We start from the raw sequence: 16,862 nt of genomic DNA on the forward strand, positions 1-16,862 counted from the left end.
GTTTTAACAGGGCATTATCTGGTTAACTAACTACATATAAAATTTGTGCAACAGATACTTTTTCTTTATCAGCTGAGCCACCCACCATAGAAAATGGTGGGAAGGAAGAGGCTTTCATGAGTGAAGAACAGAAATGGTGTGCAATGACTTCTTAAAAAAAAGGAAAACAACAACAACAACAACCAGGTTCTAAAACTGTTGCACTAAGGAGCTAACCTTTCCAAAGAGGATTTCAAGATTTCAGGTTGCTACCTTCTTCCCTGATGTGTGTGTGTGTGTGGGGGGGGGGGTGAGGGAGAGGATAGCTTTTCACACCTTTAATTAAGCTATAGCAACAATAGAGAGTAGTAGTTTCTATTCTCTTTCCCTAGAGATGAAGTCAGAGAAAATATTAATGAAAATTGTTTCACAAATACATACAAACTTCATTGTGCTGGCAAAGAACTGGGAATAGAAACGAGGAAGAAAAAGAAAAGGAATAGAACATAAAAGCTTCAAGCTCTCACCAATCCAAAAATACTTTAATCGGTCCTTTTTGCCACTTACAATTATAAATCACTTTAATTACAAGTTGAATTAATTTTAAAATCTACTAAAAGTACAAGTAGTTGTTAATCCACAAAGAATGGAATACAAGGCCAATGGTTAGCTAGACACTTAAAATAGTAATGATTTCAGGATTTTTAAACTTCCAGTAGGAATAACAGCCGCCATTTATTGATGTCATTTTTATTGATTGATTGGTTGATTATCTACTCTTTCCGCCAATCACCAGATGCTATTATAATATCTATTACTGGAGTTTGTCACAATAATAGCATGAGGCAGATAATATATTTATTTTCACGATACAGATGGGAAAACCGAAGCCTAAGGAGGTTAAATAATTTGCCAAAGAAAGACTATATATGTTCAGGCATTTTTGTAAGTTCAGAACAGAAATATAAATAAAGTCACAATCTAATTAAGTGTAAAGTCTTGGAAATAAGTCGTGTTGTGCCATGTGCAAAAGTTATTATAGAAAACGATGGATGTGCCTTAGAAACCCCATGAGATGTAGCTCCTTAAGAACAGGAATTGGATCTTATTCACCTTTACCCAAAACAAACAAGGTGTGCAACTAAGATTTGTATAACTAAATTAAACGGTGTCTAGGGAAAGCAAGGGAGTGTTACATGGAGGAGGAGCCCAGTATTTGTGCTCCACCTGCTTTCTCTACTGCACAGAAATCTTTTGAGGACTGAAAGAGTAACAGTCTGTTCTTATCATGTCAGGAGAGATAAGAACTTAATACATTATTTTATTGTTAGATGAGAAGTCTTGGTCTGTTTACCAAGAAAATAAGAGTAACTTTATTTATTGTCTTGAAAACAGAGTGAGTGTCCTTTCAGATAAAAACACGGAAACAAAACTGAAAATGTGTCAGTAGGTCAGCAACTGACATGTCACTCAAATCTTCCAGGCTTTTCTCCTCTTCCACAAAAGTAGAAGAGTGTATTGGGTATTCCAATTTGAAAATCTTGCAGTTTAAAAAAATAAAATAAAATAAAAGGAATGGAAGACAAAAATTGTTAGGAGATTATCACCAAAAAAAAAAAAAAATCTCAACAAAGGCTAGTTTTTGAAAAGTCATATACTTCTGGTGTGAATGAGAATTTATACAGAATTTCTAAAAGGCAATTTGGCAACAAGTTTCAAAAGCCTATATTTTTTGACCCTGGAAGCCTATTTCTAGGGATTTTACCTCACAACATTATGTCAAAAATAAATAAATAAACACACAGCAGCACATATATCCACCCATAAGTCTCTTCAATACAGTGTTGTTCATAACAGTAAAAAATTAAAAACAAATGTGCTCAATGGTAATAATAAGACATACTATATTCAAAGATTATAATATTTTAACAGCAATTCACAGTTGTACAAAAGAATATTGTCATGGAAAAGTGTCCATGACATTCTTAAATGGGAATAGCATTTTTGAAATTGTATGTCCTTTATGATCCAATGCTAAAAACTATCTAAAATGTCCGGAGAGATCAATACACATTTTAACTGATAAGAACTGATCATGGTGGGAGTTGAAGTGATTATTTTATTTTTCTCTACAGCCAGAAGTTTATTAGAAATAATGACATAAAAGACATGCTACAACTGTTTTAAAATATATTTCATAATCATAAGAAGAATCAAAAACAAAAATTATAACAGTATTTGCCTTGGACATGATTTTATATGAAAGAAATACAAAAGAATTTACATATTGAACTATGAGAAGAAATAAGAGAATTCAACATAGTTTCAGAATATAAAACTAATATAAAATCAGTTGATTTCTATAAATAAACAATGCATCATTAGAAAATAAAACTTAAAAATACTTGATTTTTACAATAGCATCTGAAAATATTAAAAAAACAGGAATGAAGTTAACAAAAGATGAACAACGCCAAGAGATAAACACAAATACACACACAATCAGAGATATAAAAGACACAAAGGGATAGAACATTTTAATGGACTGACAGATTCAATATTCTAAAGATATCAATAATCCCCAAACTCACTCTCAGATTTAATATAACTGCAATCAAAAATTCTAGGAGATCTATTTGTAGTAGGAAATGGTAGGCTGATTCTAAACCTTACAGGGAGACGTCAGAAGCCAAGAATAATGAAGCCCGTCTTCAATAAAAACAACACTGACAAACTCATACTCTGTATTAATTAAGACAGTGTGATAACTATACAAGAATAAACAAATAGATGGAACAAAACAATAATTTTAAAAAGAAATACAACCATATTTGGAAATTGGATATGCAGATAAGATTTAAATAAAATTTAACGGCAGTGGGGAATGAGGTTTTCAATAAATGCTGCTGGGTCAAATGGATGTACATATGGAAGAAACTGAATCTTGACTCTTCCCTAATACTATATAAAAGTTTTATTTTAGATTATTGTTTTATCTTTGATATTTAGGTCTAAGGTTAAAGGGTTTTTTTTTTTTAGTAGAAACTAGAGAATATCTTTAATACTTTAGAGCAAGCAAAAAATTTAAACAGGACCCAAAATGCTCAAAGGATAAAGAAAAAGAGAAATTAAAACCTGCATTCATGAAGAGAGATCACTGACAAAGGGGAAAAGGAAACACACATTGGGAGAAACATACAACTGACAAAAGAGTCCTATCTAAATATTAATAATAACGACTCAAAATTGGACAAATGATTTTCACATACACAAAGAAATCAAAATGTTCAATAAACAAAGATATATTCAGCTTCACTGGTCATCAGAGAAGTGTACATTAAAAACACAGTGAGATTCCACTTGACCTCCCTAGTATGGTTTATGAAGAAGAAAAAATCACAAAGGATATCAAAGGGTTGGAGAAGATACAGAGCAACAGGAACCTTTAGGCACTGCTCAAAGGTGATTCGGTTGGTAAGCCACTTTAGAAAACTCTTAAAAGCTACTAAGTCTAAAACTATGCAGAAACTAGAATCCAGCAATTCCATTCCTAGATACATCCAACAGATATGCATATATGGGTTTTTAAAAATATATTTTAAAAAAGTTCATAATAGCACTACTGATAATAACCCAGAGGAGGAAGAACCCAATGGCCATCATGAATAGAATTGATAGGTAAAGTATGGTATAGCTGCACAATGGAGCAAGAAGAATGAACAGTCTGTTCCGGAGCAGAACCTGGGTCAATTTCATAAACAAAGAATGAAAGGAGCCAGATTTTTTTTAAAAGAACATAGTTGTAGAATTTCAACTATGAATGATTCCATGAAGCTAGGAGTCAGGATACCATGAGCTGAGAGGTTGGGGGGGAAGGGGTGCTCGGAATTACAGGTAATACGCTATTTATTTTGGTGGCATTTACACTGGTGTGTTCACGGCATGAAAATTCTTTGCCTTACACTTATGCTTTGTATACTTTTCTGTATGTATATTAAACTGAATATATAAGGCTTTACAAATTTTTACATAAAAACTTGAAAAAGAAGAAAATGTGGGAACAGATGTAGTACTTGTCATAATATAAACAAGGAAGTCAATGTGTATTTGTTGGTTGCTGGTTTTGTTGTTCTGGTGGGGGTGGGGTGTTGACAGTAGTTGTTTCAAATTCCTTCTAGCTAAAGGAGATAAAATGTCACCTTGATTTTAAACAAAATGAAAATCTGTTCTATCTGTATTAACCCATTCCTATTTTTAATTTCATTTGAATTTGGTCAGAAAATTCACTTTGACCAACAAAGATATATTCAGTGTCAATACCTTTAAGTTGAGGGCTAGTTTTGTTCAGAAGATAATGAAACATTCATAAGACGTTTTATATGTTTTGATTTTTATTATGGATGCAAATACTAGTACTGTGACTCCTAAGTCTGTTGATACATTAACATATAGTTATTCCCTAAATCCAATATTTTTCTGCACTTATGTCTGTATTTTGTTACAGAATATGGAAATAGACTGTTATCAGGCTCTACTGTTCTTACTCTTCCATCACAAATGTTTCTAGACACGAAAGTTTTTGTTTTTGAAAAGCAAATTATTTTCCAGCAACCCACACAAAAACCGTATCAAAATTCTCATCAAATAGTTACCTTACAACTCCTCACGGACACAATGGTAACCATGGTTATCAAGGATAATCATAATTAGATCTAATCATTTCTGTGAAAACTCTTGACTCTCATACAGAAAGACACATATATTGCATATTTAGGGGTTTTTTTTTCCTCAAAAACATTCATAACATTTGATCTATAGTGTAGACGAGCATTACTTCTCTGTAAAATGGACAAGTATCATTCTCATTTTCAGATTCTGAAAGTAAAACTTTGAGACAAATACTTTTTATAAAATTGCAGAAACAAGGAAAATAGTTTCTTCAACATTATTCCTGATTTTCTCAGTAAGCTCATTCACATGATAGATTTGATGCTTTCTGACTTCTGGTCTCATGACCAGACTTTGGAACATGACAAATTTACTACAGGCATGGCATTACTTTGGACATAATTCCATTTATTTTCTGGCTTTGAAATAAATAAAATGTATTGGTGAAAAGGGATAGGAAGAGGAACTGTAAATATAATCTGTAAGAACATGTCAAAATTCCATGTTTAATTTTTCTACTTAGTAGTCATTAACCATAGACAAACATAGATTCTGGTCTTAAAACAATGAATATTTGTTCTTTTCTTTCTACTGCACAACTTTCTTTAGTATATTGTTTCTGAAAGGTTAATGATACTTGGTAGGTTTTAAGATACATGAGCTACATGGATCACAGCAAGATAACCTTTTATCTTCTGAGGTCAGATTAAAGAAAATCAGGAAGCTATAGATCCTGAAATTAGAAAATCCTGTCACAGAAGGGTTTAAGCAAGGCTTTTAAATGATCTTCTCTTTAGCAATAAGAGCCCAGCCTATCTTATAAACAACAAAGTCCATAATTTAAAAAATTCCTCATAAATCTCTCTACAAAGGTGAAATGAGTTGACAAGCAATAGGCAAAGTCTGCTAGATCTAAGTTAAACGGAAGCAAAAGAAATATCCAATTTCAACAACACTTCTAAAACCCTCACATAAGAAACTGCATAAACACATGGAGCCTATTAAAGCTTTGGCTATGAAGGAGACTTAAAGAATTTCTTAAAAGAGAAAATAAATCAGATATTAAGTGCCTTCATGTTACTGCAACTAATGGAAACGTTAAGGTCTTTATCTAGCTTGATCTTTAAGTACTATTATCTGGTTCATCTCCTCCTTTCTTTAAATACTGTCTTCCTTTAGCAGGTGTAATTCCGCCATGCTCCTCATGTTTTTTTTCCCTGCTTTTCTGGCAATTCCTCCATTTTCTTAAATTTCTTCAATGCACACTTCATTTATCAGAATTCCTTTTTTTTTTTTCTTTTTAAGATTTATTTATTTCTTTTAGAGTGAGAGAGCATGAACAAGAGGGGCAGAGGGAGGAGAGAGAGAATCTCAAGCAAACTCCAGGCTCAGCTTGGAGTCTGACTCAGGGCTCAATCTCAACCATCATGACCTGAGCCAAAACCAAGAGTCCAACTCTAACTGACTATGCCACCCTGGCACTCCCATTTATCAGAATTCTTTAAGCATCTGTCCCTCTTCATTCTCCCTGCACATTCTGCATGGTCTACATCAATGGCTTCACAAAGCTTTTGGAGATTACAAACTCAAATATCTGGGAACCAGGCAGTTAACAGAAATGAGTAAAGAGATCCAGCTAAGGACTGCAATGAACTCAAGGAGAGCATGTCTCAACTGGGCAGCTGGCACCCAGGTCTAGAGAAATGTTTCCCTGTCAGAATTGCAATCTAGTGGTGCCGTCACTTCCAATTATTCAATGAAATTCAATACACTATTTTTATGGAAAATGAATTTTTAAAAGTTACTATTAATTTTTTTGTCAAATATTTCATAAAGCCAAGAAATACTCCACAGGCTATCAACCTGCAAACTCTCATAGATACACCATCAATTCTAAAATCTCTACCCTATTCTATATTCTTTCCATAGTCTCAAGGTTATATATCCAACTTACCAATGCTTATCACCACACAGATTTATCTAGGTACACAAAATCAAACATAGTCTAAACTGAGCTTATCTGGATGCCAAATCCCCTCTTCTTCCTATTTTTCCTCTCCCACTGAAAGGGCCCCAGTTGTTCAAGTTAGAAATTGAGAAATCACATTTGACTCCTTTCTTCTGCCTCATATAGCTTAATAATTAGGTATGCTTCAATTTATCTTTATATCATTCTCAAATCCATGTACTCCTTTTACTTACATATATGTAAAGTTATTTGGTGTACTGATTCCATTTCATGTATTATTCTATATATGAATTATTTTATGTATATTATTATAAGTGCTACCTAGTTTTATACAACGGCATGCTACCTATGAGTCTTCTATTTCTCTTCTAATTTTTCAGTTTCTAAAGTACGTAGGGGTGGGGAAGGCAGTTAGACCCCAGAGGGTACACAAGATGATCCTTTTTGGGATAAGAAGAAAATATTGAAATTCTACTTACATATTTATGTAGTTTTTATTTTTATTTTTTGGAAAACTATTTATTTGAGAAAGAGAGGGAGATAGAGAAAATGAGAATGAGTCAGGTGGTGAGAATCTGAAGCAAACTCTGAGCTGAGCATGGAGCCTGATGCAGGGCTCAATCTCACTACCGGAAGGTTATGACCTGAGCCAAAACCATGAGTCAGATGCTTAACTGACTGAGCCACCCAGGTGCTCCATTACATAGTTTTAAAAATTTGTATTTTATCAGGGTGCCTGGGTGGCTCAGTGAGTTAAGAGCCTCTGCCTTCAGCTCAGGTCATGATCTCGGGGTCCTGGGATCGAGCCCCACATCAGGCTCTCTGCTCAGTGGGGAGCCTGCTTTCCTCTCTCTCTCTCTGTCTGCCTCTCTGCCTGCTTGTGATCTCTGTCAAATAAATATATAAACTCTTTAAAAGATTCTTTTTTGTATTTTATGTCCACTATTTGTCTTACATATGAGATTACATGTTATTAATACAAAAATATATGTATGTATGCAGATGATAATTTAATAGATGGACATTGGGGAGGATATGTGCTATGTTAAGGAAAAAAATGTATTTAGTAAGTTAGTAATAGTGAATATAATCAAATGGGTTTGGAAGCCACTGCTCACATTCATTATCCATACTTCAGCAAGAAGTCACCCACCTAAAAATACAAGAGGGACCAGGTCCAGGCCTAAAACCCATCAATGGGTTCCCATTGTTCTCAGGGCTGCAAAGAACAGAGTTTTAAAAATGCAACTTTGTATAGGGAAAAGAAAGTACAAAGGGATGGAATAGGACAGAGCTTTCAAAGCACAGAGTAACAGTTGCAAGTACTTGGGTCCTTGAAACAGGGTAACTCCTACAGTGGGTCATAAACCACTACCCCTTATTTGGGTTCCATGTTCACCAAGAATTTTTAAATGGCTCCACTGATAATTTATTGATGGTGACATATACATCCTCATCTGCCTGATAGTGGCATCAATCATTGTAAATTTAAAAAAATTCTCAGTTATAGAGCAATTTATGAGCTCAGTTAAATTGTGTCCACTCTGTAAACATACTCTTGGTTCCATGAAATCATGGTTTCAAGGATGAGAATCAGAACCTAAATCATGGTGATTTCACTAGGTAAAGGTCACTTACTGAAGCACTCAGAGTGAAAAGAAGGAGAAAAAAAAATAACAAAAAGGAGGAAAAAATGAAGGTGGTTATGTAACCTTGAAGTTATCTCTATCTTTCTTTTGATCTCCAGCAGACACTGTAATAGTTCAGTCTCAATCACAGCATTTTCCATGGAACAGACTCCTTCTTAACATATGTGCAACCCATACAACATACCAGCTCCTCCACGAAGCGGGAGTGGTCCTCTGACCCCGCTAGTAAATAATTTCATATTTGTAACATTATTTAGGCACCTTTCTAAGGCACAGACCTGGTTTAAATATTTATTAACTCTGTATATACTCTCTTCTCCAAATTGAATACATATTGCTTAAAGATAGAAAATTATAATTTGGCATCTTATTTGCTTTTTGTATCTAAGATCTTGTTATAAGGAGTTATACAAAATAGACCTCTAATTTTATTTTCCTTATTAATATAAAGACCTTTAGAATTTTTTAAAAATAGGCAATAACAGAAGTTGACTAAATAAGAGAAATATTAAATATCATTTCTTGAGTTCTAAGTCAGTTTTTTTCCTGAGCTCCTGCCATCCAGTTACCTTGTACAGGTCCTTAATTTCTACTGTGGATTAAATATGATTAAGTTGCCTTTTCTTTGACTAGAGGAAACACTGACCTAGTTAATATGCTAAAATAATATATATCTCACCCATTGGAAAGGTAAAGAAACTACTGTCCTTCCTTTCTTATTAAAAGTGAAAGGAGAATACAGGAAACCAAAGAAGGTCCATACCACTTCCCCAGGAAATCAAAGGTAGAGGCAGTAAAATGAGCTTTAAATAGATAATTTTTTTCCACGGTAAGCAGGGCAGTGTCTTATATTCTATCCTACACCCAATTTTAGAAAATTTATTATTTGTTTTTGGTTTTTGCTTTCAGATTTCTAGGGACTATAGAACACCCATTACATAAAATTGAATATTAACTAAATTATCCGCATAATAATTAATATAATAGAGTTTAGAAGAAGATGAAAAGTTTGAATTGGTTAATTATTCCACAATACAGAGTACTTACTAAATGCCGGACACTGATCTCTAGCTTTTAGTAGCAGTAGATTTTAACTCTTTTAACCTTTATGACAACACTACATAGGAAGTATTATTGTTTATTATTATCAACATCTTATAGATAAAGAAACTGATACATGGAGAAACCCAGTAGATTGTCCAAAGTCACAAAGTTAGTAAATGTTACAGTCAGACCTGAATGAAGACAACCTACTTGCATACCTACCTGTCAGCCTGTTGCCTCCCGATCAAACAAGCAAACTGTGTCCCTGTCATATCTCACATAGGCACATACCCACATACAGTCCTTTACTCCTCAACTCACTTGAATTAAATAAATGACAGTTCCTGAAATCTAAATATGAGACATTGTGCTGAGGTACTTTAGGACATACAAGGATAAATAAATAAACCTCATTTCATGGAGCTTATCGTCTAATGGGAAGTAAAATAGCTAGACAAATAATTTTAAAACAATAAAAATAATAAATACAAAGGATAAACAAGAGCTTAGGGGGGTTTAAGAAGAGATGTAGGGACAAAAACATGTTGCTGTCCCTACAAGATGTAGGGACAGAATCATAAGCAAGACTCACTCTGAGGGATTAATCAGAACATAAATGCCAGAGCAAATAAAAACCATAAGTGGGAGCAGCATTAGGAGCACTGAGACACCTGTAACTTCTGGTATGTCAGGAAACATCCAAATAATCCAGCTTGACTGAAGACCAGGACATAAGTAAAAGAAAGAAATGCTAGAAAAATACATGAATTCATCCAACAATTACTGTCTGTTATGTATACAGTACCTAAAGGATTCATTCAATACCTTTAAAGGATAAGGTTGAAAGACAACGTTAAAAATGAAGTTAGCTTATTAGAAAACACTGGACACAGAGTTTAACATATACTAACTGCCAATGTATCTGGATGAAATTTTTTGGATAAAAAGTCAACAAAGAGCTTCACAGTCAAGCAGGAAAGAGCCACAAAGCATACCTTCAATAATACAAACATGTCTAATACACAACAGGGACACGAGGCATGGAATAGTTAAAGTTGACCTTACGGAAGGGTATATATTAGTGAGAGCAGTACAGAAAAGGGGGCTTCTGAACTGGACTTGAGCAATTTGGGGATGGTAAAAAAGAAAGAGGAGGCTAGGGTGCTTCCAGGGAATTGAACCATAGGAACCAAAGGTTAAAAGAAAAATAAAATCAATTTGTAAATAATAAAGTCATTGAAAATTTGAGCAGAGAATAAATATCCTCCATCCATCCATCCAATTATTCATGCAATCTGTTAACATTTATTAGTGCATACACATTCCAGGAAATGTGCCAGATTCTAAGAAACAAAAATCAGGAAGGCAGGTTCTTGCTTTCAAAACACCTTCCTCGTCTTTCAGGAAATGTGATCATGTCAGCAGTTCACTGCAGTCTAATAGGACAGATAAGAGCAAAGGCACTTGGAAGCCAAGAGTATGGATATTCACTTTAGATTAGGGCAGCTTCCAAAGTGGCATGGGTGAGTAGCTTTCCAAACAGTGGATGCAATCTAAGAAAACAAAAACACAAAAAATAGGGGGGAAATGCACATCAGGAAATACGTGTAACAGTGCTGTGTAGTTAGGTTCTTTCTTTTTGGATGAGCAGACTACAAAGGGATGAAGCCAAAAAACAAACAAACAGTCCCTAAAGTTTGTCATATTAATAGGATTTTACATTTTAACCTAGAATCAATAATAACTCATACAAACATTTCAGACCAAAAAAACTAACAAAAAATAGAATGATTAGTTATGGGGGTTTTGTGTTTTGTTGTTGTTGTTGTTGTTGTTTATTTGTTTTGTTTTTTGAGAGCTCTGTGGTCTAAGAAAAACAACATCTTTGTATCTTACTGAAGATACAAAGATGGGTCAGAATGCTGTTGCTTTAATACACAGAGGATTTGAACTTGAAATTATAGGACAGAACTTGAAGTAAGGATGGAAAGAAGGTGAGACATAAAAAGATGCAGGTTAAGAATTCATGGTTCTTGCTGAATTATAATTTGGCTGAAATGTATGTCTAAATCTCTTCAGTGTAAAGAAGTGCTTAGCACCAGTGGCCCCAAACCTGCTATCTGACTCGCTTAGAAAAATGACTGTCAGCCACGGTCTAATCCCACCAATGGAATTTTGTTGTTTTTAACAGTTAGTAATCTACTTTCTGAGACTGGTGCCTGGAGTTTCTGGACTCTAAACTACTATTCCAGAGTGCAAAGATTCAGTTTGGTATTGATCTTATTTTGCAGAATTTACTTAGACACATTTATTCAATAATGTCACTTCTCTTTCTCTACGTATTTCTACTACCTCCTGGTCAACAGACTAAGAAAGCAGAAGCAGGACTCAAGCATTGAAACATTTAATGAATCTGCATAAAAACCTAACAAATGCAGACCTTCCCAACCAGTTTACCATGGGACATCATTCTTATTGATCGACTTGGGACTCCAGTCAGGCACAGCCTTTTGGCAGCTAGACAGAGCAGAGACGTGGGCCTGGCCATGACTTTGAAAAGGTTGAGAAGCACAGAAATGAACTATTAGGCATGACACCTAAAGATTTTTGTCTGCTGGAATACGAAATCATACATAGATATCTGTTACATTTCTATACACATATAATGAAGTAGCAGAAAGGGAAATCAAGACAATGATCCCATTTATAATTGCACTAAAAAGAATAAAACACCTAGGTATACACTTAACTAAAGAAGTGAAAGACCTGAACTCTGGAAACTATAAAATATTGATGAAAGAAATTGAACATGACACCAAGAAATGGAAAGACATCCCATGCTCATGGATTAGGAGAACAAATATTGTTAAAATGTCCATACTATGCAAAGCAATCTACAGATTTAATGTAATCTCTATCAAAATAACAACAACATTTTTCACACAACTAGTACAAATAATCCTGGAATTTCTATAGAACCATAAAAGAACCTGAAATAGCCAAGTAATCTCGGAAAAAAAAGAATAAAACTGGAGGTATCAGAATCCTGAATTTCAAGATACACTATGAAACTATAGTAATCAAAACAGTATGGTACTAGCATAAAAATAAGACACACAGATCAATGGAACAGAACAGAGAGCCCAGAAATAAACCCATGACTATATGGTCAGTTAATCTTCAACAAAGGAGGGATGACTATGCAGTGGGAAAAAGACAGACTTTTTGACAAATGGTGCTTGGGAAACTAGACAGCTTTATGCAAAAGAATGAAACTGGACCACTTGCTTCCACCATAAACAAAAACAACTCAAAATGGATTGAAGATATACACGTGAGACCTAAAACCATAAAAATCCTAGAAGAAAACACAAGCAGTAATTTCTCTGACATTGACTATAACCACCTTTTTTCTAGATAGATCTCCTGAGGCAAGGGAAACAAGAGCAAAAACAAACCATTGGGACTACATCAAAAGTAAATTAAAAGCTTTGGGGGCACCTGGCTGGCTCAGTCCAGAGAGCAGGATACTCTTGATCTGGGGGGGCATGAGGTCAAGCCCCTTGTTGGGCATAGAGCTTACAAAAATAAACAAAACTGGGGCACCTGGGTGGCTCAGTGGATTAAGCCTCTGCCTTCGGCTCAGGTCATGATCTCAGGGTCCTGGGATCGAGCCCTGCATTGGGCTCACTGCTTAGCAGGGAGCCTGCTTCCCCCCACCCCCGCCTGCCTCTCTGCCTACTTGTGATCTCTCTTTCTGTCAAATAAAGAAATTTAAAAAAACAAAACAAAACAAAACAAAACAAAAAAACCTTCTACACTGCAAAGGAAACAAAAAGACAACCTATTGAGTGGGAGAAGATATTTGCAAATGACATATTCAATAAGGGGTTAGTATCCAAAATACATAAAGGACTTACACAACTCAACACCAAAAACCCTCCCAAATAATCCAATTAAAAAATGGGTGGAAGACATGACCGGACATTTCTTCAAAGAAGACATGCGGATGGCCAACAGACACATGAAGAGATGCTCAACATCACTAACCATCAGGGAAATGAAATCAAAACCACAATGAGATATCACCTAACACCTGTCAGAAAGGCTAAAATCAAAAACACAAGAAACAACACTATTGGTGATGATGCAGAGAAAAAGGAACCCCCGTGCCCTGTTGGAGGGAATGCAAAATGGTGCAGCCACCGTGGAACACTGTATGGAGGTTCCTCAAAAAATTTAAATTAGAAATACCATATGATTCAGTAATTCCCCGACTGGGTACTTACCGAAAGAATGTAAAAAGATATATGAACCCCTATGTTCCTGCAGCATTATGTACAATATCCAAGATATGGAAGCAGCCCAAGTGCCCATCGATAGGTGAATGGATTAAGAAGATGTGTATACATGTAGAGTGAAATATTACTCAGCCATAAAATAGAATAACACCTTGCTATTTGCAACAACATAGATAGATCTAGAGGTTTAATGCTAAAAATAAGTCAGAGAAAGACAAACACCAAATGATTCTACTCATATGTGGAATTTAAGAAACAAAACAAATGAACAAACAAAAAAAACCTCTTACTATAAGGAACAAACTAGTGGTTATCAAAGAGAAAGGAGGTGGAAGGACTAAGTGAAACAGGTGATGGGGATTAAGACATACTTATCCGAAGGGGCACTGCACTGAGTTATGTATAGAACTGTTGAATCGCTATATTATACACCTGAAACTAATATAACATTCTATGTTAATTATACTGCAATTAAAATTAAAAGAAAAATTTTTTTTTCTTGCTTCCTGTATTTATGAGGCCTGAATACTAAAACTGCTTTTAGGAGTTTTACAAAATCTTTTGAAAAATAGTTTTTTTTTCCCCAATTTTAATTCAATCTTAATATCTTATTCTGACAGTTACTTTGAAAAATAAAATTGCAATAATACCTTAAGCTTAAAAACTGCTTTATAAAAATCATAACCCGATTGGCTCTTTTTAGAACTGCTCAATGATTACATTTGTGGAAACAATACTGTTCTCAAGTTTAAAGGCACTGGTTAGATCAAATAAAAGCATTCTCACATGGCTTCAATGTGTAGCTAGATAAATGACAGAAATGCTTCCATATGAGAAATTATGCAAAAATATAAACTAGTATTAGAGCATAAGGAAGATAAAAGAATTCAACCTTTTGAAAGGCTACATCATTCATGCATTTGCTTATTCATTCAATAAAATATTGTGAAATAAGGCAAAAACCCACAGAGAATATAAAGATGGTTTCTCCAATGATCTAATAAAAGAATCATTAATTTTGATAACTATGGAAATATGTCTGAGTTCCAGAAGGAGCTTTAAATTTGGCTCTCATCCCAAAAGTAAAATGTTAAAGAAAAATGAAACAGCTTTCTCAAGTAAGTGAAGACAGGAGAAAAAGGCATAAAAAGGCTTGGGAGGTAAGGAGAGTATTTAATCAGTATTTTAAGACTGCCCCATTTGATTTAATAGTGATTTCACTCATGTAGCAGTTGGAGAGAAATGTCAGCCCCTTGATGTCTATGGTTATAAATAAATCGAAATGAAGAAGTCTGAAATGCATAATTCTCTGTGGCTTGAGATACCAGCAACACAAACTCCTCTCTTTAAAAAAAAAAAAAAAAAAAAAGGTGTGTGGGCAATCTTTCCATTTTTTTACTGACCTTTTGACAAGTGAACAATTTCATGATTCACCAGAATTTTCAGTTTTCAAAAAGAAATACCACAAACATTTTGGTCTATAAATGTTCTTAAAATTTTAAGATAAAGTAGATGTCGAAGATTACCAACTGTTGTGTGTTAGGCTCAAAGTGTTAATATATGAGCTGTGACTTGAAGAAACCCTCTCATTTTGGACTCCCAGAATTGGGCAATGCCTTTCTGCTTTCTATGGTCCACAAGTATTTAATTAGTATACTTTTGGCTGTTATTCTAATTTAGAGGAGGATGAATCTTTCCTTTTAATTTTGCATTTGTGAATGGATACAGGAGCATTATAAATGGCTAGATTTCTGGAACACAAAACGTCCATGTTAGTGGCAATAACAGTATTTCACCCTTTAGTGCTGACAAATCATTCAGAATACATTTTATTTAAGAAACATGGAAAGGGCTTTAACATCTCCAAAGCCAAAAGTTAGAAAGCTAACCACTTAGTACTGAGATAAGCATAGCACTTCATTAAGAGGAAAAAAAAAATAAAGAAAAGAAGAAAGGAAACCCATTGTTCCAGTGAATTCACCAGCATCAAAGGACTAAAACCATCAAAAGTGTATACCAACATTTTATAGGTCTCATTTCACCAGTTAACATGGAGACTTTTAACTAAGGCATGAAAACAATCTATGTGTAAGCAAGCACTCTTCCCCCTTCACACTCAGCGAGGGTTCTACTGGCGTTCAAGGACATTCTGAGTGTGCTCACCAAAGTTCGTGTCTGGGGAGGAAGTACCTAAAGGAAATCATCTCTATCTGCTACTTTGTGATAACATGATCCTCATTTCTCTATCTCGTTTACACACTTACTCTCTGTGCATCGACACAAAGAAAGCCTGAACTGGGGTGCCAAGGCTTTCTCTCCCACCTGAATATCAAGTCTCAACCAAGCTCACACACCACCTCCTCTGAGAAGCAGTCCTTGATTCATTCAGTCATGAAGCAACTGCTGCCCTCTCTGAATTGTCAGAACAATTTCTTCGTGCCATTTTGAAAGTATCTATCCTTCTCTGCCTTCTACAGTGCACGTGTCTTAAGTGTGTACTAAGTCATAAAAAGCTGTGAGCTTTTGAGAGATTCCATCTTACATACCTTTTACACCTTAGAGCAAGCTATTTCACTCAGTGAATGCTCTTCAAGTAAATGTAGTATAACTGATATTTGCTTTGCAAGGATATAAAACTATTCAGTTATTAAAGCATACTTTTGGTGGCTGAATAGGAAAATTGCAATCAAAATACTCATCAAAAATGTGCCAGTACAGTCTCAAAATATTCGAGTGAAATCCATGACCATGTGGAACCGGAGGCAGGATGAGGTTGTTCTTCAAAATTGGACACAGACTATAATGATCTCTACTTACTTGTCTCCAAAAAACTTTCTCCAGAATTCAGCAGCATCTGCTTTCGTGATACGAAAGTTATCTCCCTGGAACTGCCCATTGGGAAAGATGGCTTTGATTTCTGCCAGCATGTGACTGAAGATAAGGGACAGTTTCGTGAGATTTCGTCTGTGGACACAAGGGGTAAATGAAAAAAATAAATAAACATATGTGCAAGTTTTAATGGGAATATATATTATGAAAGATAAAATTATGTACATTATTAACATCACGTCTTGGGGGCAGAGCACGAACCTCAACTTAAGAATGCATCTAAAAACAGTGTTCATACAAACTATCCATTTAAATTCCTACGAGGCTTTCACTTTATGATTCACCCATGTGTTCGTTTAACATAAACATGAACAAGATAAATTACACGGTTTCAATGGGCTTACAGTTGAATGGGAGAATTGC

The 16,862-nt window shown here is 34.8% G+C and overlaps 1 protein-coding gene and 1 long non-coding RNA gene across 6 annotated transcripts in view; both read right to left on the reverse strand.

Annotated features, from left to right (window-relative positions):
- The window catches only part of CBLB (Cbl proto-oncogene B), a 222,142-nt gene that overhangs the window by 114,563 nt on the left and 90,717 nt on the right, over window positions 1–16,862 (reverse strand). For all 5 annotated transcript variants that reach the window (XR_014302290.1, XR_014302291.1, XM_082696877.1 and 2 more), the window contains exon 4: window positions 16,428–16,574. Coding sequence is in view for 3 of the 5 variants with exons in the window: in XM_082696877.1 (XP_082553003.1) it covers window positions 16,428–16,574 (147 nt within the window). In the remaining 2 variants the exon portion in view is untranslated. The remainder of the gene's footprint in view (window positions 1–16,427; window positions 16,575–16,862) is intronic.
- LOC309847108 lies at window positions 9,144–14,979 on the reverse strand. Its single transcript, XR_014302312.1, has 2 exons — window positions 13,104–14,979; window positions 9,144–12,906 (listed from the first exon to the last, which is right to left on the reverse strand). It is a non-coding gene; the product is annotated as an uncharacterized lncRNA (long non-coding RNA).

This window comes from Mustela nivalis, assembly GCF_964662115.1.
Source record: "Mustela nivalis genome assembly, chromosome: 1".
Lineage (NCBI taxonomy): Eukaryota > Metazoa > Chordata > Mammalia > Carnivora > Mustelidae > Mustela > Mustela nivalis.